The 27,595-nt window shown below is 44.5% G+C and overlaps 1 protein-coding gene across 2 annotated transcripts in view; it reads left to right on the forward strand.

The window, feature by feature from the left end:
• Positions 1–27,595, forward strand: part of LOC306933317 (G protein-coupled receptor kinase 5-like) — a 76,746-nt gene that overhangs the window by 29,004 nt on the left and 20,147 nt on the right. For both annotated transcript variants that reach the window (XM_079515479.1, XM_079515478.1), the window contains exons 2-3: positions 19,828–19,923; positions 20,011–20,123. In XM_079515479.1, coding sequence (XP_079371605.1) covers positions 19,828–19,923; positions 20,011–20,123 — 209 coding nt within the window. The remainder of the gene's footprint in view (positions 1–19,827; positions 19,924–20,010; positions 20,124–27,595) is intronic.

Below are 27,595 nucleotides of genomic sequence, written 5' to 3' on the forward strand. Positions count from 1 at the left end.
GGTGTTCTCCTTCAGGACGGAGGAGGGGAGCCTAGTATGGAGCCCTGGTGTTCTCCTTCAGGACGGAGGAGGGGAGCCTAGTATGGAGACCTGGTGTTCTCCTTCAGGACGGAGGAGGGGAGCCTAGTATGGAGCCCTGGTGTTCTCCTTCAGGACGGAGGAGGGGAGCCTAGTATGGAGCCCTGGTGTTCTCCTTCAGGACGGAGGAGGGGAGCCTAGTATGGAGACCTGGTGTTCTCCTTCAGGACGGAGGAGGGGAGCCTAGTATGGAGCCCTGGTGTTCTCCTTCAGGACGGAGGAGGGGAGCCTAGTATGGAGCCCTGGTGTTCTCCAGGAGGGGAGCCTAGTATGGAGCCCTGGTGTTCTCCTTCAGGACGGAGGAGGGGAGCCTAGTATGGAGCCCTGGTGTTCTCCTTCAGGACGGAGGAGGGGAGCCTAGTATGGAGACCTGGTGTTCTCCTTCAGGACGGAGGAGGGGAGCCTAGTATGGAGACCTGGTGTTCTCCTTCAGGACGGAGGAGGGGAGCCTAGTATGGAGACCTGGTGTTCTCCTTCAGGACGGAGGAGGGGAGCCTAGTATGGAGCCCTGGTGTTCTCCTTCAGGACGGAGGAGGGGAGCCTAGTATGGAGACCTGGTGTTCTCCTTCAGGACGGAGGAGGGGAGCCTAGTATGGAGCCCTGGTGTTCTCCTTCAGGACGGAGGAGGGGAGCCTAGTATGGAGCCCTGGTGTTCTCCTTCAGGACGGAGGAGGGGAGCCTAGTATGGAGCCCTGGTGTTCTCCAGGAGGGGAGCCTAGTATGGAGACCTGGTGTTCTCCAGGAGGGGAGCCTAGTATGGAGCCCTGGTGTTCTCCAGGAGGGGAGCCTAGTATGGAGACCTGGTGTTCTCCTTCAGGACGGAGGAGGGGAGCCTAGTATGGAGACCTGGTGTTCTCCAGGAGGGGAGCCTAGTATGGAGACCTGGTGTTCTCCTTCAGGACGGAGGAGGGGAGCCTAGTATGGAGCCCTGGTGTTCTCCTTCAGGACGGAGGAGGGGAGCCTAGTATGGAGCCCTGGTGTTCTCCTTCAGGACGGAGGAGGGGAGCCTAGTATGGAGCCCTGGTGTTCTCCTTCAGGACGGAGGAGGGGAGCCTAGTATGGAGACCTGGTGTTCTCCAGGAGGGGAGCCTAGTATGGAGACCTGGTGTTCTCTATCTCTACCTGGTGTTCACTATCTTCAGGACGGAGGAGGGGAGCCTAGTATGGAGCCCTGGTGTTCTCCGGGTCAAGTATAGGTACAGGACGGAGGAGGGGAGCCTAGTATGGAGACCTGGTGTTCTCCTTCAGGACGGAGGAGGGGAGCCTAGTATGGAGACCTGGTGTTCTCCGGGTCAGGACGGAGGAGGGGAGCCTAGTATGGAGACCTGGTGTTCTCTATCTCTACCTGGTGTTCACTATCTTCAGGACGGAGGAGGGGAGCCTAGTATGGAGCCCTGGTGTTCTCCGGGTCAAGTATAGGTACAGGACGGAGGAGGGGAGCCTAGTATGGAGCCCTGGTGTTCTCCGGGTCAAGTATAGGTACAGGACGGAGGAGGGGAGCCTAGTATGGAGCCCTGGTGTTCTCCAGGTCAAGTATAGATACAGGACGGAGGAGGGGAGCCTAGTATGGAGACCTGGTGTTCTCCTTCAGGACGGAGGAGGGGAGCCTAGTATGGAGACCTGGTGTTCTCCGGGTCAGGACGGAGGAGGGGAGCCTAGTATGGAGACCTGGTGTTCTCCGGGTCAGGACGGAGGAGGGGAGCCTAGTATGGAGACCTGGTGTTCTCCGGGTCAGGACGGAGGAGGGGAGCCTAGTATGGAGACCTGGTGTTCTCCGGGTCAGGACGGAGGAGGGGAGCCTAGTATGGAGACCTGGTGTTCTCCGGGTCAAGTATAGGTACAGGACGGAGGAGGGGAGCCTAGTATGGAGACCTGGTGTTCTCCGGGTCAAGTATAGGTACAGGACGGAGGAGGGGAGCCTAGTATGGAGACCTGGTGTTCTCCGGGTCAAGTATAGGTACCGGACGGAGGAGGGGAGCCTAGTATGGAGACCTGGTGTTCTCCGGGTCAAGACGGAGGAGGGGAGCCTAGTATGGAGACCTGGTGTTCTCCGGTTCAAGTATAGGTATTTGCAGTTGTTCTCAACCTGTGGGGCCGTACATGATTTTCTTATTTTCTTTTCTTTTCTTTTCTTTTCTTTTTTGGGAGGGGGGGGGGGGGGGGACAGTGAAGGGGGCATCTAGAACAGCTGCAGAATGGCACCTACATTATGCAACTAATTGAGAGGTTTATAAGCATCTAATTATGTGGTCTGTAGCCTACCATGTGACCATGTGCCATGGCCAGAGAGCCAGAAGAATGGACGTGTGTTGTTGACGTCAGACAATGTTTGCTGTGAAGCTCATGACCAGGTGTTACTGTACTGACGATGGTGGACACTGGACAGTAACTGGGGAGATTTACTTGAGTAGCCTACTGCAGTGGTTCAGGTTCTCAAACTTTTCAAGCTGCGACTTCCTCCAAAATAATCATATTGTTTTTTAACTCTTTCAGCGCCAGGGGGCGGGGCCCTAGTTTTGGTCGGGGGTGCCATTTTGGCAATGGGACAAAAGAAAGAAAATTTAATTATATTGTGCATGTCATGTTCATGTCATCACCTGCACACCAGATTAGAGGAATTTTCAAAATATGGATAAAAAAAAAAAAAAAAAGAATAACATTTTATTTTATTTATTTTTTGCTCGACTTAACATCCCTGGCAATCAGTACATAGTGAAAGCGGGCTCGTCTTAACGTCCCTGGCACTTAAACTTAATGATCATATATATTGTTTAATGATCATCTGGTTTGTCGCCATCTTGGCAATAGCGCCAATGCTAGCGGGCAAAGGCGAGGACCTTCCTCGCTCCAGAAAATGCCAATATTCCAATCGCGATCACCGGAAAATCAGAAATGACCTCCGAACATCGGCAATCTGATCAACACCACGGACAATGCCGTATTTTCTGAGAAAAGAGTGTGGAAAGGCTATGGCTAATACAGAAACTAATGGTGTTGGTCACACAGACGCAGTGCAGGCAAGGCCCTTGCAACCGTGCCTAGCAACTGGAGCGATTCCAAAAATGGAAAATAGCGAGGCATTCTTATATCGATATTAAACGCCTTAAGACGAGTGTACTTGTCCTCCGCACCTCGCATATTTATTTAATAGAACGAGTATACTCGGCTAAAGCATCAAATGTGTATTGACACAGTAATGGTCTTATTTTTCTTTTGTTTCTTTAGAAGTACGCCTGCCTTAAATTGTCACTTTATAAATGTGCAGATACCCTGTAACCACTACTGTATGTTTACTGTTACTGTCAATTTGAGTAGTAATATATTTGTAATATTTACTTTGACTCGAGTACTGGTGTTGAGTACTTTGAGCACATAAACAGATGTTACCACCGACCGGCGACATCCCATCCATGATGATGATGATTAGCAGTGATGGAAGAAGTACTCAGGCTTTTTTGTTTAGAGAGAGAGAGAGACCAGTTGAGAGGGAGAGAGAGACCAGTTGAGAGGGGCGGGGCCTAGCCATGACATCACCATCATGGAACAACATAACAAAGAGGCTCTTCCTCCGATTGCTCAGTTCTGACCAGTGTTTCCCTTAACTTCCTCACACACGCACGCACGTGTGCACACACACACACACACACACACACACACACACACACACACACACACACACACACACACACACACACACACATTGTCGAAGATGACGTAGCTTCCTTGTGCTGTGGGTTTACACACACACACACACACACACACACCTCCTTGGTAGTCCATCGTTGTCGAAGATGACGTAGCTTCCTTGTGCTGTGGGTTTACACACACACACACACACACACACGCTCTCTCTTACCAGCCTATAGCGTACTACAGTATCGTGAGCATAGATAGTAGTTAGTTGTGCATTACCTAGACCAGTGGTTCTCAAAGTGGGGTTATGGGGACCCATGCAGCGGGTCCCCTGCTAAACTTTGTTAATGTAGCATCACAATCAATTACTTGTGTAACTACTGTTGGGAACACCCCCTAATGGTCTGTTTGCACTCAAATATTGGATACATATAGGTATGGTTGAAAACCAAAATAATTGATTAATGGATTCTGTTACTATTGGGTGTGCTAAATAACATACTAACATTTTAGGAACAACGAACAACCAGAAAGGCATCGTTTTCAAGATGGCGTCCATGGTAGCTAAAATGAGCTAAAATGCCTATAAACTGGGGTTTAATATGTAAAAAATCATAACAATTATGCACTTCGTAACTACTTTTTGAATGTTGGCATGGTGTTAGGTATGGGCATAAGGTTTTCAAAAACCATTGCAAACTAATTTGGCTCGCCTCCTAGTGGTCGGTTTGCAATGAAACCACTGTTAGATATGTCGGTATATGGTTGGAACCCCAAATAATCGAAAGAAGAGATCTTTGACATTAATCACAGTTTATACAGTTTATAGGCATTTTAGCTCCCGGGTGCATCACGTAAAAAATCATAACAATTATGCACTTGGTAACTGCTTTTTGAATTTTGGCATGCTGTTAGGTATGGTCATAAGGTTTTCAAAAACCATTGCAAACTCCTGGCAGCTCCATCGTGGACGCCATCTTGAAAACGATGCCTTAATTTGATGTTCGTTTTCCGTAAACTTTTAGTATGTTATTTAGCACACCCAATGGTAACAGAATCCATTGAAAAATCTCTTCTATCAATTATTTGGGGTTCCAGCCATATACTGACATATGTAATAGTGGTTTCATTGCAAACCGACCACTAAGGGGCGAGCCAAATTAGTTTGCAATGGTTTTTGAAAACCTTATGCCCATACCTAACACCATGCCAAAATTCAAAAAGTAGTTATGAAGTGCATAATTATGATTTTTTTTACATATTAAATCCCAGTTTATAGGCATTTTAGCTCATTTTAGCTACCATGGACGCCATCATAAAAACGATGCCTTTATGGTTGTTCGTTGTTCCTAAAATGTTAGTATGTTATTTACCACACCCAATAGTAACAGAATCCATTGAAAAAATCACTTATATCAATTATTTTGGTTTTCAACCATACCTATACGTATCCAATATTTGAGTCTGTGCAAACAGACCACTAGAGGGCGCTCCCAACGCGTTTGCAAAGCTTTTTGAAATCCTTATACCCATACCTAACACCACACCAAAATTCAGAAACTAGTCACCAAAAGCCAAATCTTGCTGATTTCTTACAAGTCCGCCCCCCGCTAGTATGTGATTACCATTGTTGGGTGTAACGGCGCTATAAAGAACGACGTTATATAACGAGAATTCTTTTTTGGGTAACAGAGTAACCCAACGAGTAAGTTTGCAATTGGAGTAATCCATTACCTAGTTACCTTTCCCAAAAATGGTGGCAGTACTAGTTACATTTAAGACCTATATATTTTTGTTTGTTTTTTCTCGATGGTGGGTTTTAATTGTCGGTAACGCAAAGTAGTAATGCACACAGTAAATGACCACACATGTTGACAAAGGTATGACCTTTTTCCAAGGAAGCCCTGAGAACAAGGAGGCTGTTTTCTTTGGTTTTGTTTTGCAAAACGGACGAGCAGCAATCTGATCTCACCGCTGCATCGCTGCAAAGAAAAATAAAACTAGTGTTTGGGTTTCTTTTTAGACGCAGAGTGCCATTGAGTTTATGGCTCCGGGGGCCATCAGAGCAAAGCATGAAAGAGGATATTTTGAGAGGGCAATAAGTCACCACCGTGCAACATAGTTTCATGATTGTATTATCAGCTTTATTAGCTTTATTATGTTATGCCGCCTCCTCCGCCCTTGTTTTGCATTTACAGAAGACAGAAGCGAACCCAACAACCCATTAAAACCGGGAAAGCATCCATGTCATTTTATACTTTGGCTATTCAAAAATAGCAGATACTGTATACGAGCTCATAGCGTGGCACTTGAAAAATCATGAATGTGTGCAAATGATACATGTACCTTTTTTTTTTTTAAATGCCAACCTTTTTAACTAAAATCTTTGCTTCTAGGCGGTCTCCCTGGAACCTAAATATTTTGAGATGATATACATATCAATGTTGGGGCGTCCTTGATATAGCATCAGTGATATAGCATCATAAGGTTTAAAAAAAAAAATGGGCCTTGGCTCTCAGTGGGTTAAGAAAGCCTCCAGTAGGCCTACCTGCAGGCTTTACATGCAAATTGTTCCCACGGAGTGGAACAGGCGGACATTGTGAGAGCGAGGAGGAAGAGAAGGAGCTCCGGGCAAACACAGGATTTGCATGGCAGACTTGTGGACCCTTCTGTGAATTTGCCTCGGTTTGTTGAGGACGGACTGACGGCCGCGTGACTCGGCACAACAGAAAGACAGAGGGCTCAGCGACCGGGAAGTGGCTGGGAAATCGACTCTGTCAGTCGGGTGGAAACCTCATTATGTCCGTGGTTCTCAACCTTTTCAGGCCGTGACCCCCCCCCCCAAAATAATCATATTGGACCTGGGGACACCCTCCGCCATCCTGACAATCACTTGGAATTGTAGGAGTTGAGGCATTACATTTAGTTTGACTCTGTTTGCAATGCATTTCCGCAGATCTACAAGCTCACAACACCTCACGTTGCACGTGTTGTGAGCTTGTAGATTGGCTATTTCCACAATTGCTGTGTCTTTCTTACATTATTCTGCCAGTTTGGCCAATGTTTGGCCAGTTCTTATAGCATAGTTTATTAGTTTCCCATGTCATAAGCTGTCACTTTTCAGGTTTCAAATTCAAAAGTAGCAGATCTACTTTTGATGCTTTTTGTGTGATGCTGTAGTACAGTATATGATCAAGTAGGGGCCTTAATTTAAAGGTATATTCAGTGATTTCACTTAATTCAAATATCACTTTTTTTTTTTTCTTATTTTCTGGATAGTCCTCCCTACTATAAAGTGTGCTGACCATATAAGGAGTTCCTCCCTGTCCCCAGTGAGCCCCTGGGGTCAAAAAACCCTAGTTTCGGTTTGGCCTTTGGGTGGCAAAGCCTTCATCCAATCAGGATGAGAGGGGCCTTCCTCCAATCATGATCGAGTGGGGCGGGCCTTGGTGCACGTGATGTTGGTCTGTTGTACTTCCCCCACTGTAGAGCGTGTGCATGTGCACATCTTGTTACCGGGGTGGACCGGGTTTTTTTCCAAATCACTGAATGCGCCTTTAAGAAAAAAAAGTTAGAGATAAGAGGTTTCTGCCCGACAGCAATAATATGTGAATAATTTCCCAGTGTCTCCAATGATCAGTGAATCCAGTGGTGGACGTTAATGCAGTACTGTACTTGAGTAAAGAGAAGTATATAGTGTACTTTATTGAGATTTGTTTTATGACTTTCATGCCACTACATTTCAAAGTGACTCCACTATGTTATCTAGGAAGAAACCCTCTGGACTTAAGGACTTTTTGTTTTTGGATTGAACCACTTAAGCGGTATTTCAATAAGAGTGCAAAATAGTCACTGAGTAACTTTCACTTTTAGTTGATCGATTATCGATTACTTTGACGCGAGTACTGTAGCTAAACGTTGAGTTTATTCAAGGTGTAGTCCTGCTTCTCATTATTATTTACTTATTTACTTATGTAATACTTATTTACGGTAATACTATTTTATTTCCATTTCTGCTAAGCAGCAAGCTATATATGCTTAGACAATCCTTATAGGTCTAGGGGTGGAAAAGGATGCAATAAGGTGGTAGGTGAAGTTTTGCTTTATTATAGGCCTTTTATTGGCTCTTTTAAAGGTCAACTTAACATAGAAAGTTACATGAATTTACATTTAAACTTAATAACAGTCAATAAGCTCTGGCACAAATCGATAAACAATCAAAATAGTCTTAACCTAACTTTAGTCACACAACAACTTACCTGATATAAAACAAAAGGGACAATTGAAAGTTAATGTAATCTAACTACTCTCCTCCTTAAGCCTAGCAAAAATGGCAGTTACAAAAAGCTGGCGCCAGTAGCTCTACACACATAAAGTTGAACTGCTTAACAGTAATCGGACAGGAATCAGTCAACCAACGGCTGCCCTGAAACTCTTCATTTGAACAGTCTTCTAGCAAGTTCAACATTTACCAAACATAACATCACAGAACATTAAAGTGCCGAAGGGTGTGTAGGTCACGAACCTGGTGACACCAAACTTTTGGGCACCAGCCTTCAGACCACACACACCCACCATCTCCGTGGACAGTGTCTAACACACTGCCGATGAGCACAGGTGCTAACACTTGTTTAAATAGTAGGGAACCTGCAGATGATTGGTCCAGCTTGATTGGAGGTGGCATGAAGCAGGTAGGTCTCCTCCCACGCACAGGACCTGTGGCTGAGCTGCAGTCAGTAACAAACTACATACTTGCACACACACACACGTGTGTGTAACATGATTTTATTAGGAAATGTGCGTGACTGTAAAGACGAAACGGAAGTGAGGAGGAGGCTTCACTTCCGCTTTATCGCTTGCTCATGATCCGAGCTTCCGTTCTCCAGACTGTATGACGGAAACATTTGAAAATTGCGACAGGCAACAGTCTGGGCACGCAGGACTACTTGATACCTAACCCATAGACTAGAGCATTGGTTCTCAAAGTGGGGTCCGGGGACCCCTAGGGGTACTTGAGGGAGTACCAGGTACCCTGACGGATCCATTTGGTTCCATTTGTACACTGTCAGAGTTAAAGGGCCTTTCTGTGTGGAGTTTGCATGTTCTCCCCGTGTCCCCTACGGTAGGTACCCTCACAAAAACATGCAGTAATCCTGGTCTCTAAAACTACCTCCCCCTGGCCAGCCGGGGCGCCTGATGGAGGGGAAAGGAACTGGTCGGAATAACGTGTTCCTTCCACGCGCTACGCCCAGCCAGGGAAAGTCCCTCCAGTCAGGTGAAAAGAAGCAGCTTGGACTCCTCATGCATAGAAGGAGGCATGAGGTCAGTCCGCTGCCCCCCCAGGTTGGCAGAGGAAGTGTAGCGCCCAGGATTACATTAGATAATTGGCACTGGGTGAAAAAACTGAGTTGCAAAATCGTGGGATAAAAATTATATATAAAAAAAAAAAACTGGGGGTCCTTCTAATTAAAATGGAAGAATCACTGCTAGAGCTGTAAAAATCTTCTCTCATGGGGGTTCCTGACATAGCTTTTCACATGGGGGTCCGCGGGCTAATAAATGTTGATTTGGGGGTCCTTGGCATGAAAAGGTTTGAGAACCACGTCTGCCATAGAGATTCATAGTGGTACATGATGCAGGATGTGTTGGTTTAGTGTGATGCATTAGGTTGCATGCGTGCAGGATGTGTTGGTTTAGTTTGATGTGTTCTGTTGCATGTGTGCAGGATGTGGTGGGGAGGAGACTGCTACAGTAAACTATCCACTGACACAAAGTATGTGTAGTCTATTAGAAAATGTTGCAGTTTCTTGACAGCGTAGCGTATCGGTCAAAACAATAAACAAAGGTAATCGTTTCAAACGATTGTGTGTGTGTGTGTGTGTGTGTGTGTGTGTGTGTGTGTGTGTGTGTGTGTGTGTGTGTGTGTGTGTGTGTGTGTGTGTGTGTGTGTGTGTGTGTGTGTGTGTGTGTGTGTGTGTGTGTGTGTGTGTGTGTGTGTGTGTGTGTGTGTGTGTGTGTGTGTGTGTGTGTGTGTGTGTGTGTGTGTGTGTGTGTGTGTGTGTGTGTGTGTGTGTGTGTGTGTGTGTGTGTGTGTGTGTGTGTGTGTGTGTGTGTGTGTGTGTGTGTGTGTGTGTGTGTGTGTGTGTGTGTGTGTGTGTGTGTGTGTGTGTGTGTGTGTGTGTGTGTGTGTGTGAAGATGAACTGCTAGTGAAACGGTGGTGTTTTTGGCCTGCCTGTGTCACTTGAACTGAGGCTGAGGACATCTCTAGGGAGAAGACACACGCAAAGATGTCTGGGATAGCGGTAAACCCCTAGTTTAACCATGGGGTGGATGTCTCTCTCTCTCCACTATCAACATTATTTTCGCCTCAGTTGACATGCTGTGATGATGTCAGAGCTGCTGGGGGAGGGTGGGGGGGGGGAGTTGCCTTCATGGAACAAATGTGAGTGACGAGTTCCTGTGTTTGACAGGCTGCCTCGCCGCAGCGATGCGCCTCTTTCTGTCTGTGTCTCTCTATCAGAGAGAGAGACAGAGGGATGATAAAGGGAGATAAAAAGGTTTATATGTAAGACATTTATGTCCATATATGCATAGTTTAATAGCCTGGTAGGCTACTTGTTAAACATTACACTTGTAGTCTCAACTGGACTAAATGTCACAGCACCTAGACTACATTGTCTTTCCTGTAAAAAACTATGACATCACGACCCTGCCTATTCAATGTTGTTGTTTTTTCTTTTTTTGAGGGGCGCTAGCCCCCCCTATGCCCAGCTTTGTGTGTTTGTGTGTACCAAATAACGATGATTTGATTGGCTGAGCACAAATTGACGGAATGTGATGTATGATGATAATAGCGCCCCTTACTTCACACGTGTGATTTTTTTCTCTCCTTGGGATATATTGTTGCCATCATGCAGAAACCTATTCATATTTGTACCATTTTGTAGTTTTTTCGTAAATGAACGCCCTGGAGTGTCACACACAAGCATTAAAAGTAGATCTACAAGCGCTTGTAGATCTTTTGCTGTTTTGTTTTGTGAATCCTGAAAAGCAACGGGAAGCGTAAATTTTCGACCCCTTTAAATGATTGCGTCCCGTTTCAAACAAGGCTTTATCTGAACTAGGCTAATATCTCATATGTATGACCTTGTTGTTAGTTTTAGACAATGAGACAGATCATGTGAAGTGCGTTGTTGTGTGTAGGGCTGTGACGATTACAAATGTAAGTTGACCATTAATTGTCGCACAAATTATTGCGATCTCATATGTGTACGATCTCATTGTGTTTTTTGCCTTGCACATTTGAATGTAGCAAAACATTATTCAGGATTCAAATTCAAATATCGCAAAAATAGCAAAATTGCAGATTCGCTATTTTTGCTACTTTTATGTGACAGAATGACGAAGTAGGGCATTAATAATTATGAAAAGTTAAAAGATAAGATGTTTCTGCCTATGTGTCAGTGATGTAAATAGGTTTTCAATGTAATAGGTCCCGGGACCCAGGGGTGGTCTTTTTAGATGGGTCCCAGGGATATTGGATGAGTCCTACTTCAACGACGTTAGAGTACAGTACTGGTTACAGTATTGCATCCCAGGACCCCCGGAGGGTGACATGATTGCGTCCTTTCTCAATTTAGTGAGTCTAAAGCCCTAACCACACCAAAGGGTCACCATGCAACTCCTTGGGTCCAAACGGTTGCAAGGAATTAATGCTAAAACCGTCTCGACCCTTTGGTGTGGTTTGGGCCAATTGAATTCCATGCGTTGAATCACTAGGGTCAACGTGGGTCAACGTGCAACAAGACATATCACACCGCAGGGACAACGCTAAAACCGTCTTGACCCTTTGGTGTGCGTAGGGCTTTAGGATGCAGGCTATTTGCATCACTGATGTGTGGAAATATAGTGGCCCTCTCCATCATCACATTGATTTGCCCACCCCGGTTATAGACAACACAGAGATCCAAGGATGCTCTGACGAGGACAGGAAATGACTGGTGGCAAGTAGAGGAAGGCTTCTCTTGTAACCAGATGAGTAATTTAATGCTTAATAAGAATGGCTGTTGTTGTAACGCACGCGACACACACACACACACACACACACACACACACACACACAGGCCAAGCAATTGTATTTGTATTGCACATTTCGACGACAAGGCAATACAATGTGCTTTACACAGAACATCAAGCAAAGGAAACACAATTATAAAATGTCATTAGGATGCTATAAAAAAATCACACCTGTGTGAACTGAGCGGTGCAACTATATGTACTGTATTACTCGTACTACTCATACTGTACTGTACTACTTGTGCTAGTCATACTCTACTGTACTACTCATACTGTACTGTATTACGTCGTATTGTACTGTACTACTCCGTACTGGACTACTGTATTCTACTATACTGATCGTACTGTACTCTCTCTGTGTGTGTGTGTGGTGTGTGTGTGTGTGTGTGTGTGTGTGTGTGTGTGTGTGTGTGTGTGTGTGTGTGTGTGTGTGTGTGTGTGTGTGTGTGTGTGTGTGTGTGTGTGTGTGTGTGTGTGTGTGTGTGTGTGTGTGTGTGTGTGTGTGTGTGTGTGTGTGTGTGTGTGTGTGCGCGCGCGCACTGTGTCCGTGCTTGGACAGACAGACATAAGGACACACATAGCTGCGTAATGGAGCAGAGGCACCGCTCAAAAATAACATACAATTGCAGTGCAGAAGACAAAGAGAGGACACACATACTGAGCACCTCCTACAGTACACCCATTCAGTCTTGTCTTCTTCTCCTTAGAACTGATGCTACTGCAGAGCAGTTCCATAGCTATTACAACCCAGTATGTTGGTACGGGATACATTTGGATGTGGTTCACCTTCAGTGATGTTCCTAAATGTCCCACACAATGTCAACATGTCTCTGTCTCTCTATCTCTCTCTCTCTGTGTCTCTGTCTGTGTGTGTATCTCTCTCTCTCTGTCTGTCTCTGTCTCTCTCTGTCTCTCTCTGTCTCTCTCTGTCTCTCTCTGTCTCTCTCTCTGTCTGTCTGTCTCTCTCTCTCTCTCTCTGTGCTCTGTGCTCTGTGCTCTGTGTGTGTGTGTGTGTGTTTTACACCAGCGAGCAGAAAGGGTTAATTTGTCAGTGGTTCACATGACAGACGCACGCGCACACACCTCGGCACTGTGGGGGTTAAACGTGTCGCATGAGAGAGAACCATAAAGTGCTGAGTTACAGAAAGATGGAGACCGTTATATTAACCCTCGCCTCACTGTTTAGGGCTGATATTCAATATTTATTTTGACCTAAATAGCAGAAATGGCAGATCTACAAGCTCGGAATGTGACACATTGTGAGTTCGGGTTGGGATCCGTTTATTTATGTTTTTATCACACTGTCAGAGCTGCTGTGTGGACACGTGTTCTATCCAATTACAATACACCATAACTCTGAGTTACAGACCTGTACGGGTCCACTTGGAAACCCCTCAAAGGTCACTGGACCTCACTTTGAGCAGCCGATCCCCACCTTATCAATCCATTGAATTGTCAAGTTGTCATGAATTGTCACCCATTCGTCTGGGCCCAGTAGGTCCCTACTGGCCTACCAGGAGATTCTGGTAGACGCTGTCAGCCAGTTCTATCGTTGACACCATGTTAATGCCTGTGCTGTCATGTGAGGGTTAGGGTTAGGGTTAACCCTAACCCTAACCCCCTAACCCTAACCCTCACGTGACAGCACAGGCATTAACATGGTGTCAACGATAGAACTGGCTGACAGCGTCTACCAGAATCTCCTGGTAGGCCAGTAGGGACCTACTGGGCCCAGACGAATGGGTGACAATTCATTGGACAATTCATTCAACTTGACAATTCAATGGATTGATAAGGTGGGGATCGGGTGCACCGAGAACCACTACGATATATACTGTGTAAGATACTGTGTTTATGTATAACGTTGAAGGTAGAGATGCACAATATTGAAATTATGACCGATATACAGTAAATATTTTTTTTCTCTTAAATGTTTATCCTACAATTTTGTAACCCATTTTTCACGCGGTGCCAATTGCCTAAACTGTAATCCTGGGTGCTACTCTCCATCTGCCAACCTGGGGAGAGCCCCGCACTGAGTTCATGCTTTCTTCAATGCACGACGAGTGAGCAGGCCGCTTCTTATTATCACCTGACAGGGAGGTAGTTTCCCCGGTAGAAGGTAGTGCATGGAAGGAACACGTTATTCCAACCAGTTCCTTTCCCCTCCATCAGGTGCCCCGGCTGGCCAGGGGAAGGCAGTATAGAGACCAGGATTACTGCATGTTTTGAGTGAGGGTATATACTATATACCTAGATTACCTACCCTAGGGGACTAAATCCACACAGAAAGGCCCCCTACAGATTATGACCGATATCTGATCTCAGATTATTTCCAGGGTCATATCGGACGATTCTGATACCGATATATTACATTGTTGTATTAATTAACCTATTGCTGAATTTTTAGATTTTGGTTTTGCTGGTGAATGTAGATGGTAAGCCCAATAACACGATCTGATGCTGTTAAAGAGACAGAGCCAGGCAGACTAGCTGCTCTGCAAGTACAAAGCCATTATTATTGCGTCATCAATATCAGTGAAAATATGCTGTATTATTTGGAGACCGATTAGATAGTATACCGATATGGCATTTTTTATTTTTATGGCTGATTTCGATATGCTACCGATTATATCGTGCATCTCTAATTGAAGGTAACCGTTGTGGAAATGGACCGTTAGGGAATCGTTAAAAAAACAGATGCTAGTTGTGAGTCATTAGATCTATTATTTTCCCCAATAGGCCTGCTTACACTATGTGGTTAATTTATTCCACATTTTGTTAATGTTTATGTTGCCTCCAAATTGCACCGGGTGTGTGTGTGTGTGTGTTTGTAAAATGAAAAATCACACCCGTGTGAACTGAGTGGTGCAAATCCCCCCCCCCCCCCCCCCTCTCTCTCTGTCTCTGTTTTTGGCACAACAGCGCCCCTACTGGTACTCATGAGTCACACATGAGTCACACACAAACATACATAGTCACAAACATAGTCACAAACATAGGTGAACAACACGGACATTGCTGTTCCTTGGAGTGGTTGCACCACTCAAAAAAGCAGCATTGGTAGCGTTTCCCAGCCTGAAGGCTAAATTTACTTTGTCAAAAACTGACATGTTTTTTTTTTTCTTTTTCTGTGAAACAAAGTGTCACTAGCCTTAAAAAACAAACAGCCGTGGAAAGAGGGGGAATCAGAGCTCGTTGTCATTGTCTCCGTGTTGAATGGCTGGGTGGAGGGCCCTCGTTTTGGCACAATCATGACACACCCGCTGACCCCTCCGCAGGAAATGACCCTTCTTTACTTTATGGCCGTGCTCATTGGTGGGACGTAAAGTCCTTTTGTTAATTGGGATTAAAATATTAGACCACGCAGCTCTTGACAAAGGGCGCCCTAACAGATGTTTTCCATGAATCATAACTTTGCATCGTTTCTCTCTGCGGGCCCCGGCGGGGGCCGGCGGGGGCCGCCTGGTGCATAAAGAAGGAAGTGTGGCTGTTTATATGCCATTAGGCTCCGCTGCTGACGAGGGGCAGGTGCTTAGAATTAATGATTCTCTCTGGGGATGTTTTGACGCCAGTTGTTATTAATGCACTGAACTGTGTCCACAAGCCTCAGACTACCTCATGTTGTTGCACCAACCGTTCCAGCGATGGTTCCCAAAACCTTTTTTTTTTTACATCAAACCAGTGGTTCTCAAACTGTTTTGGGCTCACGGGCACACCTGTAAATAACTTTTTTTGATAGAAATAAATAAGTCGCATCGAGATTTAACATTACAAAGATTGACGGACACCCCCCCCTTCCCCCTCTTTCCTTTTATTTACTTTATTATTTTTATTCTATTTTATTTTATTTCATGTCTGTTGAGTTACTCGATCAAGATGTTGTCTTTCATGTTTACATTTCCTCATTATTATTGTTGTTAGTATTATTTATGATTATTATTTTTCAAATGTGTTATGTATGTTGCTGCTGTCTCCTTGGGGAGACAATTTTGTTTTGTATTGAAGAACTGAATGATGATGTATGATGCATATGTATAAAATGTATTGTCTACCCCAGCAATGACAATAAAAAACAATAAGTTGAAAAAAAAGAAATAAATAAGTAATGTTTTGGGTGAACTACTCCATTAACACGATTATTACTAGGATTGTAGGGCATTACATTTAGTTTTTACTTCACTGGTTCCTTGGACGAAAGCTGGATAGCCGAAACGTTTGTCCTTCATTGCAAAGACATGGAGAAGAAATAATAAAGTTAACTCACTCTTGCGACCCGCATCACTTTTGTAAATTATATTGGTGTAAGAGGATATTGCACCAGAAAGTTTATCTATGCTAAAAGGATAACGCAACACACATACTTGTTTCCATTGTGGTCCTTTTAAATTCATCTGTAACACATATCGTCTGTCGGGTGGAAATCTCAGTTTCAGTATGTCATAAACATTTTTAACTGCGATTGCTCCTGTTTCAATTGAGTTATTTTTGTTGTTTTGATTAGCTGGTTGTTCTGCTTAAAGTTCCTTTGTAATTTACCCTGATTTTATATCATGGAATCTAATGGATGTATTTTGATTTTGATTGTGTTGTATTGTAACCTGGGCTACATTGAAAATCAGGGCTTTCCCTCAATTGACCTCCAGAGTATAAATAATGGTGGTGATGATGATGATGATGATGATGATGATGAAAAGAGCAAAGGTTGTCTTTGAAATGTAGTGAAGTGAAAGTCATAAGCTTCCAAAAGGAAACAAAATAGTACAAAAGTACAGATGACTACTCAAGTGCAGCTGACGACATTCTGAGGGGGAGGACATTAGCCCCATAAAATAGCCGATGTGATTTCAAGGTCTCCCCTTAACTCTCTTGACAGTATACAAATGGAATTAAATGGACCCGTTTGGGTCCCTTTGGTTCCATTGGTACAGTATACTTACAGTACTTACAGTTACATACAGTACTTGTAAGGGTCAATCTAGACCCCCTGAAAGAACCCTGAAATCCACTGGTGTAGACAGAAAAGTGTTCAAAGTACAGTTGTTGTGTCTCGAGTCCAGTTCTGTACGACTACAGGAGGTTTATAGGAGATTAATGCTAGTGAGAGTCCAGTTCTGGTCGACTAAAAGGGAGGTGTATAACGTGGTTAATGCTTGTGAGAGCCCAGTTCTGGTGGACTAAAAGGGAGGTGTATAACGTGGTTAATGCTTGTGAGAGCCCAGTTCTGGTGGACTAAAAGGGAGGTGTATAACGTGGTTAATGCTTGTGAGAGCCCAGAGGATTTTGGTGGGTCTGTCCGGGACGGGAGAAGTGATTCAGGAGGATTGATGGGCAGGCCGTTAAACGCACGATGACGTACGCACTTCTCTCACATTCCAGGGTTATTACTTAAAGATGTCTGCTTGTCACGCTGCTCTCCCCCCTCCTCTCTCTCTCTCTCTCTCTCTCTCAGACACAGACACACATACACACACACTTAGCTGCCAGTACAATGTTGCATACATCCGACCTACATCCTACGCCACAGTTTCCACAATACACGCAGAGCCATCTAAAGGAAATCCCTGTCAAGTTCAGCCGGTGCCAGATTCACATAGTATGTACTGTATGTTACAGTCGGATTGAAGAATCAGTCGGATTGAAAATGGAGTGCTTCGGGTTCATCTCCCACGAGTTCACCTCAAGCTCGCTTGCTCGCTCGGCGGTGCCTCTCGTGACTCAAGTCACCTTCAGGCGGCGCACCTCCGTCGGGGGCAAACGAGACTGGTTTTCTAATCATACTGTGAGATCACAAGCTTGAAACATGACCCAAAGTGTTGTGCTTGTTGTAGTGGATCTGCTACTTTATAAAGTGGTTAAAAATGTATTATTTTTGAGGGGCGCTAGCCCGTCTTACATTCAGCTATTAGTGTAGATTTCTGTCCTACACAAACTCATTGAGAATGAATAGAGAATTTTACGTCGGTGTCTGAGCAAATCGGCTTAGTGTCTATTTTTTTATGTCATGATGATGTACAATGATACAGAGCACCCCTCACTTCACATGGGTGTGATTTTTATTTACCCCATGAACCCTGTCACGGACCCCTCCGGGGTCCCCGATCCACACTTTGAGAAGCAGTGTGTTGTAGGGGGATTTAAAATGAGGGTGTCTGTGAGCCAGTGGCTGATCACACATCACAACTCTACATTACAAGCACACAACGCTGTGAGCTTGTAGATCGGCTATTATCTGCAAAGGGATTTGGTGTAGACAGCAGACAGAGTACAAAGCCAACGGTCAATCTGTCAAATTGACAATATAGTAAACTTAAGTGGTTAAACAAATAGTGTGTGTGTGTGTGTGTGTGTGTGTGTGTGTGTGTGTGTGTGTGTGTGTGTGTGTGTGTGTGTGTGTGTGTGTGTGTGTGTGTGTGTGTGTGTGTGTGTGTGTGTGTGTGTGTGTGTGTGTGTGTGTGTGTGTGTGTGTGTGTGTGTGTGTGTGTGTGTGTGTGTGTGTGTGTGGTGTGGTCATTTACGGTGAGAGGAACATTGTAGATGATTTGAATTCCCAAGGGAGGAGTTATTTTGTTGGGTAATGGCCCCTACAGACTGTAGGACGGCGAGTCATCAGATCGTTATGTATTTCACACTACAGTACAGGACTCTTTTTTTTAAATCGACTGTCATATCTTTGTGGCGTTCACCAAACGATTGATCGCCGACTAGGGAATCAGGGATAACACACTGCAAGAGTTCACCAAGATGCGATCCAGACCCGATAGATACATATAGGCTGCATAATTAATGTTTTATTCCAATTCATTTTGACATCTCACGTACGGGCAGGATGCCGTGATACAAGCGCAAGACCCGAGACCGATACAGAGTGCCTCTCTCTCTCTGCGTGCACACACACAGGAATAGGCTACACAGGGAGAAATGTTTGTTTGCCAATGTATTTGCCACTGTTGTCCTGCACTTTTTTACCATGAAAATAATTGTGTGTAAAGTGTTATTGCTGTTGTAACTTTGTTTTTTACTGTTTTTGAGAGTGAAGACAAATTTCCACACAATAAACAATAAATGAAACTAACAAACTAACTATAGCGTAGCCTACGTGCGCTATAGCGAGACAGGGCGTTAAATCTTGATTTTCATAAAATAATTCTGTCTCTCTCCGTATGTGTGCACACACAGACACACAGACACATTGACACATAGACAGACACACAGCGGCAGCGCACAAGGTCCAAAAGTTTGCAGCATTGATTACTATGCAGTTTATCAACATTATTCAAGTGAAATGTGTAACAGCAATATTGGGCTAATATATCTACCAATATGTACGACACAGGGATTTACCGAAGGAATAAAGGTTATATATATTATCATCTGATCATCTATCGATACAGTCGACAGACAGACAGACAGTGTCTGTGAGCAGTGAGCACAGCTGTCCTGTACTCTCATTGGCTGTAATACAGGCCTTCTCGGGTCGCAACCCAGTTCATACTGTATTATGTCCAGTCGGCGAGACAGCCAAATGTCAAACCTGCTAGAGCAAAACCTCGCCGATCAAAACCCAATCTTGCGTCAGATTGGGAGTTTTGTCGGCGAGCGCCAAAAGGCTCCCGACAGCATAATCGGAGCAAATATCGTGCAGTGTGTGCGAGGCTACGAGCCATAACTCTTCTGACCAAAAGAAAGCATACTTCATTGTTGTCTGGCAGAAACCACCACTCTCCATATTTTAACTTGATCACACTACACCGTCACACAAATGAGTAATCCTGAAAAGTAACAGTTTTGGACATTATGAGGTTTCCACCTGACGGAGGTGATTTGTGAAGCAGTGTAAAATTACGACAGCACTACGCGGCCGACTGACAGAAAGAACACTAACACAGCTGTGTTGTTGTCAAGGTTTTGTTGACGTGCTGTGTTTTGTTGACATGGTGTGTTTTGTTGACGTGCTGTGTTTTGTTGACGTGCTGTGTTTTGTTGACATGGTGTGTTTTGTTGACGTGCGTTTCTCTTCCTGTGTCATTGTGCTACAGGTGGAGGGGGAAAGCGTAAAGGCAGAAGCAAAAAATGGAGGGAGATTCTTCGCTTCCCTCATATTAGCCAGTGCACTGAGCTCTGCAACAGCATCGGTACGTGTGTGTGTGTGTGTGTGTGTCATTGTATATTTGTGGGTGTTTTACTGGGTCTGTTGCTAATTGTGTGTGTGGTTCCCTTAGAGAGAGACTATGTCAGCCTGTGTGAGAAGCAGCCAATCGGAGACCTTCTTTTCCGTCAGTTCTGTGAGACGAGACCCGAGCTACTGCGATGTATCCATCTGCTGGATGCAATGGTAGGCACGCACACACACGCGCACACCTTTTTTGAATGCACTTGTTTCATGACAGCAGAAGTAGGACTGTGTAGAACAAAATGTTGTTTCCACGTCGAAAGACTTTCAAGCTCTTGACCATGTAGATCTGTTTTTGAATGTATCGGCTATATGTACACTATTTTGTCTGAGCACCGAAGTCTGACGTAATTTACACAGTCCACCTGTGTCGCGTTTTTGGACGCGTTTAATTTCCCGTCATATAAGAACTGTGTTGCAAAAATAAATACACGATCCCGACGGTTTGACTCATATGGATATGAAGCATCAACTGACAGCGAGAAATCGCTAACGTTACCACCGCCGAATTAGTCAAATCTTTGTTCGAAACGGACTCTTATCAAATACTCGTATCGTAAACAAAACGGAGCCAATCTCCCTGACAATATCGCCGAGAGGTTTTTTGGACCACAATTCTTAAATGAGGCGATTCTAAGATGACGCCTGTGTTCTCCTGACAAAAAAAGACTTCTGTGACCTAGAGGGATGAACGAGTACTCTGCCGGTACTCCACCAAAATCACATTAAATTGTTAATCGGCAATTAAGCAGCACAAGTAAAACTGGCATTATGTTGCCAGTCCTAGGGCAGAAGGAAACAACGTATGATGATCACATGGTCATGTGTCGCTGAATAGACCGCCATGCCCCCCCCCCCCCCCCCCCCTGCTGTGCATCTAGACATAATGCCTCCCCTCACATAACTTGTCCTTAGCGTTTAAAGCCATGCCCAGAATATCTTTGTAGCCATGTGTGTGTCCGGATAGAAAGACGCCATTGTTTTCCAACACCCCCCCCCCCCCCCCCCCCCAATATGGCCTCCATCACTCCCTCATCATTCTCTTTCTGTGACTGGTTGACACCCACACCCACCCACCCAACAACAAGCTCACAAAGCACAAAAAGTTGAAATACAGAGAGGTTTCTGCCCGACAGCAACGATACGGGGCTTAATCAGCACAAGCGTGACCCCGTAGGCCTCTGTGTGTTCTGTCCGTACAGTAAGTCTGTTTGTTCCGTACATTTCTATGGGAACCTCCGTCATCTCTGTTGTATGCCACTAATGCCAAGACTTTCATTGCTTTGTGTACACAAGCAGAAGATGTCTTGTTAATAACATGTTATTATTAGAAATATGAGTTCCCGAGCAGTACCGAGAGATGTCGGACCTACGCGTACAAAACCAGAGGACCCGAGGCTCTGTCTTGTTGTTGTAGAAAAGAAAACTGAGCACTCTTAATGTGAATGCAGACCTGAAGATGTACAGTATATTTGTTTCCAGTCGCTTCACTTTGGTTGCGTACTGTAGCCTAAGGTTCTGCGCCGTTGGTGTAAAAAAAAAAATCCCTTTGCTCCAGTTCACTCTCTTCTAGGCCCGGGGTGTTTTTTTTTTTTTGCAACTGAATGGCTGGAAAAGGGAAATGAAGAGTTTACATATAGTACACACAGTGCATGCATAAACTTTCCTTAATGATTATATCTGGTTTCAGTTTTCATTTATGATATATTTTCTCTATTATTAAAGTTATTTTTGCAGTCAGTTTGTATTGGGGGTGGGGAGGGGGGGGCGGGGTTGTGAGACATGGCCAAAGTATTTCCGGGGGTCCCCAGTTCTAGGCAGATCTGTAGTTCTCTTCCCCCTACTTTAAGTGGTGGATTTTATTATTGATATATTATTGATATACCAGATGTAAAAAGTACACCGTAATTTAACTTTTGGAGTGTAACTAATTGGACCCGCTCGTTCCATTTTGTACCTCGAAACACCTACAGCCGAGCTAGAAAACACAAAAGACGACTCGTTCAATGGAATACCGGAGAACTCGCCAGTTTACCAATTCTTCATCAATGTCTTCATCGTTATGCTAACATGCTGTCTTCATCAGTGTAGTATGTCAAACCCACAGCTGTTATAGTTCATTTCCAAAGTGATCAAATTAATTTGTGCAATTAAATGGTCAGCTAGATCAGGGGTTCTCAACCCGTGGGTCGCGACCCCTCGGGGGGTCGCCAAATTATTTTAGGGGGTCCCCAAATTATTTTCAAAAATAATATTTTTGTATTTTTTCACGATTTTTCAAAAATAGCAGACCTACAAGCTCGTAGCGCGCCACTCGGTGGCGCTCTATGAGCTTGTAGATCTGCTATTTTTCAATAGCTAAATTATAACAATGCTTAAAACACCAAAAGGGGTTCCCGCCCAAAATGGTTTAAGGTTATTGTAGCAGTCAATTCATATTGGGGGTCAGGAGGGGGCGGGGCGGGGGTCCCGAGACATTGCCAAAGCATTTCCGGGGGTCCCCGGCCAAAAACGTTGAGAACCCCTGAGCTAGATGATGATAAAAAGGTGAGTATGTGAATACCAATGATAAGTAGGCCTACCATTTCAGGATATTGTTTGCTATACATTGTTTCGGTACTTTGGTGTTTAAACTTTTAGCATTCCTACTTTCTCTATGTTAACTCTAAACAACTATCCTCTCTCTCTGTCAATTCAATGCAATTTAAATGAAGGTGAAGTAAAACTAAAATGCAATAAATCGCGGCGAGTTGGTAAACTGGCGAGTTCTCCGTATACCATTCAATATATTTAACATAATTCATGCTATACTATATTTCTTATGAGCAAAATGAGTTCTTATGCCTTTGCAAAGGTCTTGTGTATTGTTTTTGGAACAACATCAACGCTGATTGGCTGCCCGGACGTCTAGTCTTTGCATTGACTTGCTCAAACTATCCAGTTTTGAATGTAGCTTCAGTCTGTCTCAGTTTACCGGGCACATGCACGGCTCACACAGATTTACAGTAACAAAGAAATAGCCAGCACTCCGAAATCCTACTTATACTTCATATTAAAGGGATAGTTCAGATTTTTTGAACTTAAGTTGTATGAAATACTTGCCATTAATATAGTGGTTGCAACTGTATTAATTGATTGCCCGTGTCCCATGGTGGGAGTTCTGCTCTGGTTTTGGTGAAATATCAAGTAGTTCCGGTCATTTTGTGGGGGGCACTGGGGGCCACGCAGTAAAAGTAAATTAATCCACAAAACTAACGTAATTTGTATTGTTGACCTATTTCTAAAATATCGTCATTTTTTTACCCCTCTATCACACAGAACTATGTTTTTTGTGTCCATATCACTACGCCCAAAAAATAGTTCCATGTGATAGAGGGGTCAAAGTTGAACGAAAGTCGCGCTAATATTTTAGAAATAGGTCAACAATACAAATTACGTTCGTTTTGTGGATTAATTTACTTTTACTGCGTGGCCCCAGTGCCCCCCACAAAATGACCGGAACTACTTAATATTGACCAAAACCAGAGCAGAACTCCCACCATGGGACTCGGGCAATCAATTAATACAGTTGCAACCACTATATTAATGGCAAGTATTTCATACAATTTAAGTTCAAAAAATCTGAACTATCCCTTTAAGGCGCATAGACAGCAAACACTTCGGATTTGTATTGGCTGTGCGCTCACTGTGCCTATATCCGAACGCACCCAATGTCATGGCCAAAATAAGATTTTCATTTCGTTGCACTTCAGTATTCTGAATCGCCAAAACATATATTTTTTGAATGCATGGCTAGTGATTCAGGGCTGGAGGCAGCCAGGCTATTGACACCTAGTGACGTTTACAGCATCTAATCCTTCTTCCCTGACTGGGACTACATCCTGTACTGACACGTGATTTGGGAAGGTACGGGACTGGTTCAAGACCCCCCCCCCCCCCTTTGGTCGTCTTGTGCATCCATTAAAATACGCAAGTCTGTTGTTAATATAGGTTACTAATTGCGGCCTATACCGAAATAGTTTACAAATGGATGGCCAAGACAGCCGTTTGCTAACTGTTAAAATGTTAAAATGATATCATCATTCTATACCACCTGAATGGAAGTGATGAGTCATCAAAGTGATTACCGAGCATCCATTCATATGCACCTCCTCTTAAAATAATTCTATACTGGCAGATTAAACAAGCCCTTGCCACGCTACATTACACCTAGTGGTGAGGTTCAGTTACATCCTCCATCTTGACTGACTGGTACTACGTCCTGCACTGACACCTGGTGGTGACGTTTAGTTACAGCACCCTTCTTCACTGACTGGGACTGCATCCTACCATGTCATCAGGGGTCATCTGCATGTCATCATCCTACCACCATCCCACCATCATCCTACTGTATGTCATGCAGGCTTGTGGTGGACATTTTTGCCTAAGTTCCATTTTTGGCACAGACATACAAAATCAGGGCCTGGGCCACGGCTGAGCGGTCCAGGCACCTGGGCCAGTAATCCAGCCGGTAACAGGTACGGTCGCCCCTTTTCCGACTCGCCCCCGCGAAAAGTGAAGAACGGTCGCCCCGGAATTTTGAAAAGTGAACGGTCGCCCCAAAGCCGTGGATAGCTCGCCCCCAAAGCGTGGATATCACGCCCCAGAGCGTGTATATCTCGCCCAGAAGTGTGGATATCTCGCCCCATGTTTATTTCTGTATATTAGAACATTTAGAACCTGCACATTTAGAACCAGTTTGTCGTTGTTGTTAGTCAACTGATGCATGGGTAATGAATGGCTCATCCCCTCCATTGTTCTGGAAATTCCATTCTGGATAGCCAAGGATAGCCAATTACCATATGCATTACCATGCATCACCTGATGCATGTTGTTGTTGTTGTACCATTTCCATATATCTATTGCATTCTCTATTCTGATATGTCTGTCTAAACGTATAGTACTTGTTCGAGTTAAAGATTTAGCTGGGGACCATCATGGAACCCCCTCCAGGACCACTGTTGTAAGGCATGGGAGAGAGTATGTTTTGCACTCCGTCCGTGTGCATTCCTACAGGTGATCTGTTGTTGTTGTATGTTTCTATGTCAGTCGTTCTTCGATTTTTCCAAAATAGCAGACCGACAAGCTCGTAGCGCACCACTCGGTGGCGCGCTATGAGCTTGTAGATCTGCTATTTTTCAACACCAAAAGGGGTTCCCGCCCAAAATGGGTTAAAAGTACATGTAAAACTCGCTCTCTCTCTCTGTTTAAAAGTACATGTAAAAATCTCTCTCTCTCTGTTTAAAAGCACAGGTAAAAATCTCTCTCTGCTGTTACCTCGGTTTTACGGGGCGACTTGTCCGCACTTTTGGGGGCGACTTCGCTGGAGATTTTAGGGCGACTTTGCTGGGCTTTGGGGGCAACCGTTCTTCGCGGTTTGGGGCGAGTTGGAATTGGGGCGAGCAGTTTTGTATTCATCCAGCCTGGCGGGTTCGAGTCCCGAGCCCGTCGCCCTTTGCCGCGTGTCTTCCCCCCACCTCTCTCCCCCTTTCCTATCACATTACTGTACCATATCAAATAAAGGCAAAAATGCCATAAAAATATATTTGGAAAAACCAAAAGAAATACAAAATGAGACAATAATATTACCAGAAACACATAAAGCCCCGAATGACCATAACAGGTCTGTACTTATATTCTATCAATTCACCTTTAGCTAAGCCCCACCCTCTCCCACTTGGACACTCCCAGTTGGACACTTTCCAGCCGGGCTCATTCATTCCAATGTAAATATGGATTTTACACATTAAATACTGGTTCATTTTTGGAACCAGACCTTCAAAATCTCTTCCAAATCCGGCAACAAGGCCTGCCATATGCACTGGAAATAATATGTGCATGACATTTATTTTTTAAACTATTGGTGGAGAGGTTTGTCTAACCCATGTTGTGTGCATGCTGTGATTGGACCATAGCAGTTTGGGGAGCGGCTTAGCTAAAGGTCAATTACACACCCCCTGAAGCATTGAATTCATGGAGATCAATAAATTGATGACCGGCGGAGTCTTCGAGTCTCAAAAGAGTCTCCTAATGGGACCTTACCGTGTCCAGTCTAACACAGAAGCAGGCTGGATGTGTGCCCGTGTGTTAACACTACTCAATAAAACATGCTTCATATTTATATCAACAATGTGGCCAACACTGTTTTGTGTGTGTGTGTGTGTGCGTGTGGGTGTGTGTGTGTGTGTGTGTGTGTGTGTGTGTGCGGTGAGAGATACCTACCCGCTGCTTCCAAAAGGCCAATCCCCTTTTGGCTAACCCCCGAGGACAGACAGTTCATGTGTGTGTACTTTCTCTTTAACCTGTGATAGCCTGAGTTCAACAACATTTTGGCAACGGTTGCATCACCTTCTCTGACTCTTAGTTACGCACGCACGCACGCACGCACGCACGCACACCTCTGTGGAGTCAGTTGAACCTCCTCCTTTCTGTGTGTAACTATGAAGGTATTTGGCTTTCTGGAAATGCAAGTGTTTGCATTCGAAAGCAAAGTTTTTGTATAATCTGTCTGTGTGGGCGTGTGTGTGTGTGTGCCTGCGTGCGTGCGTGTGCGTGCATGATGGAAAGCTGGTGACGCTGGTGTGACACACTGTGACACTCCAGGACCTCATGGAATCCCGCCGTGTTTACTGTGAGGTTGCCAAGCAACCATAGGGTCACATTGTATCCCATTGATAGAAAGAGACTGGTGTCAGAACCTCACACTGAAATACTCACTGTTTATGTAACCCAATCCTAACAGTTCTTTGAAAACGTTATGTTGCTGCAGTGGTGCTGAAAGTTTTTCATGTCAAGGACCCCCAAAATTATTTATATTTGACCGCCGACCACATCTCAAAATATTTGTTCCAGGGACCCCCAGAAGCAAAGATTTGTGTTAAAAATGTAAAAACTATATTCAAAGATTTGTCACAAATCTTCACAATTATTCAAAAATAGCAGATCTACAAGCTCATATCGCATCATGAAGTGATGTGCTAAGAAATTCGGACAGAACATTGCCATTCTGATCAAAACCATGGACAGCGACGCACGCATTCAGAGAGAATAGTCAGTTTTGTTGGGCCGTAAACAAGGAGGTGAACGGCTAACATGCCGCTGAGCGCTGCACAAGGCGTTGCCTAGCAAAGGCCCTGTCAAAGAATTGATTACAGCGATCGTGTTTTATATCATTATTATAATAAAGGACCTAGACGCCTACTATACACGTCCTTAGCACACCACGTTTTTTATCGAGAGGCCGTGTGGACACGTGTTTAGGACAAAAGCTGTTAACTCAGAGTCAAGTCAAGTTTATTTATATACTGTAGCACATGACAAGCGAGGACTCAATGTGCTTCTACAAAATCTGTAGGAGTGCTCAATAAATACATGAATCAACCAAACCAAATCTGGAGTCGTACTGTACATAATAGACGACCGGCCACATGAAGTTGCAGTGGGCAGAGAGAAACGCGTCCCCTGAGGCTTTACTCAGCATTTCTCAGCTTTTCCCAGCAGTGCCTTGTAGAGCAGTAATGATCTGGGCCTCTCCTGCTCCACACAGAAGATGAAGTCCCCAAGGTTGACTCGAGTGACCTGCTTTCGGGGCTTCT

This window comes from Electrona antarctica, assembly GCF_951216825.1.
Source record: "Electrona antarctica genome assembly, chromosome: 12".
Classification (NCBI taxonomy): Eukaryota; Metazoa; Chordata; class Actinopteri; order Myctophiformes; family Myctophidae; genus Electrona; species Electrona antarctica.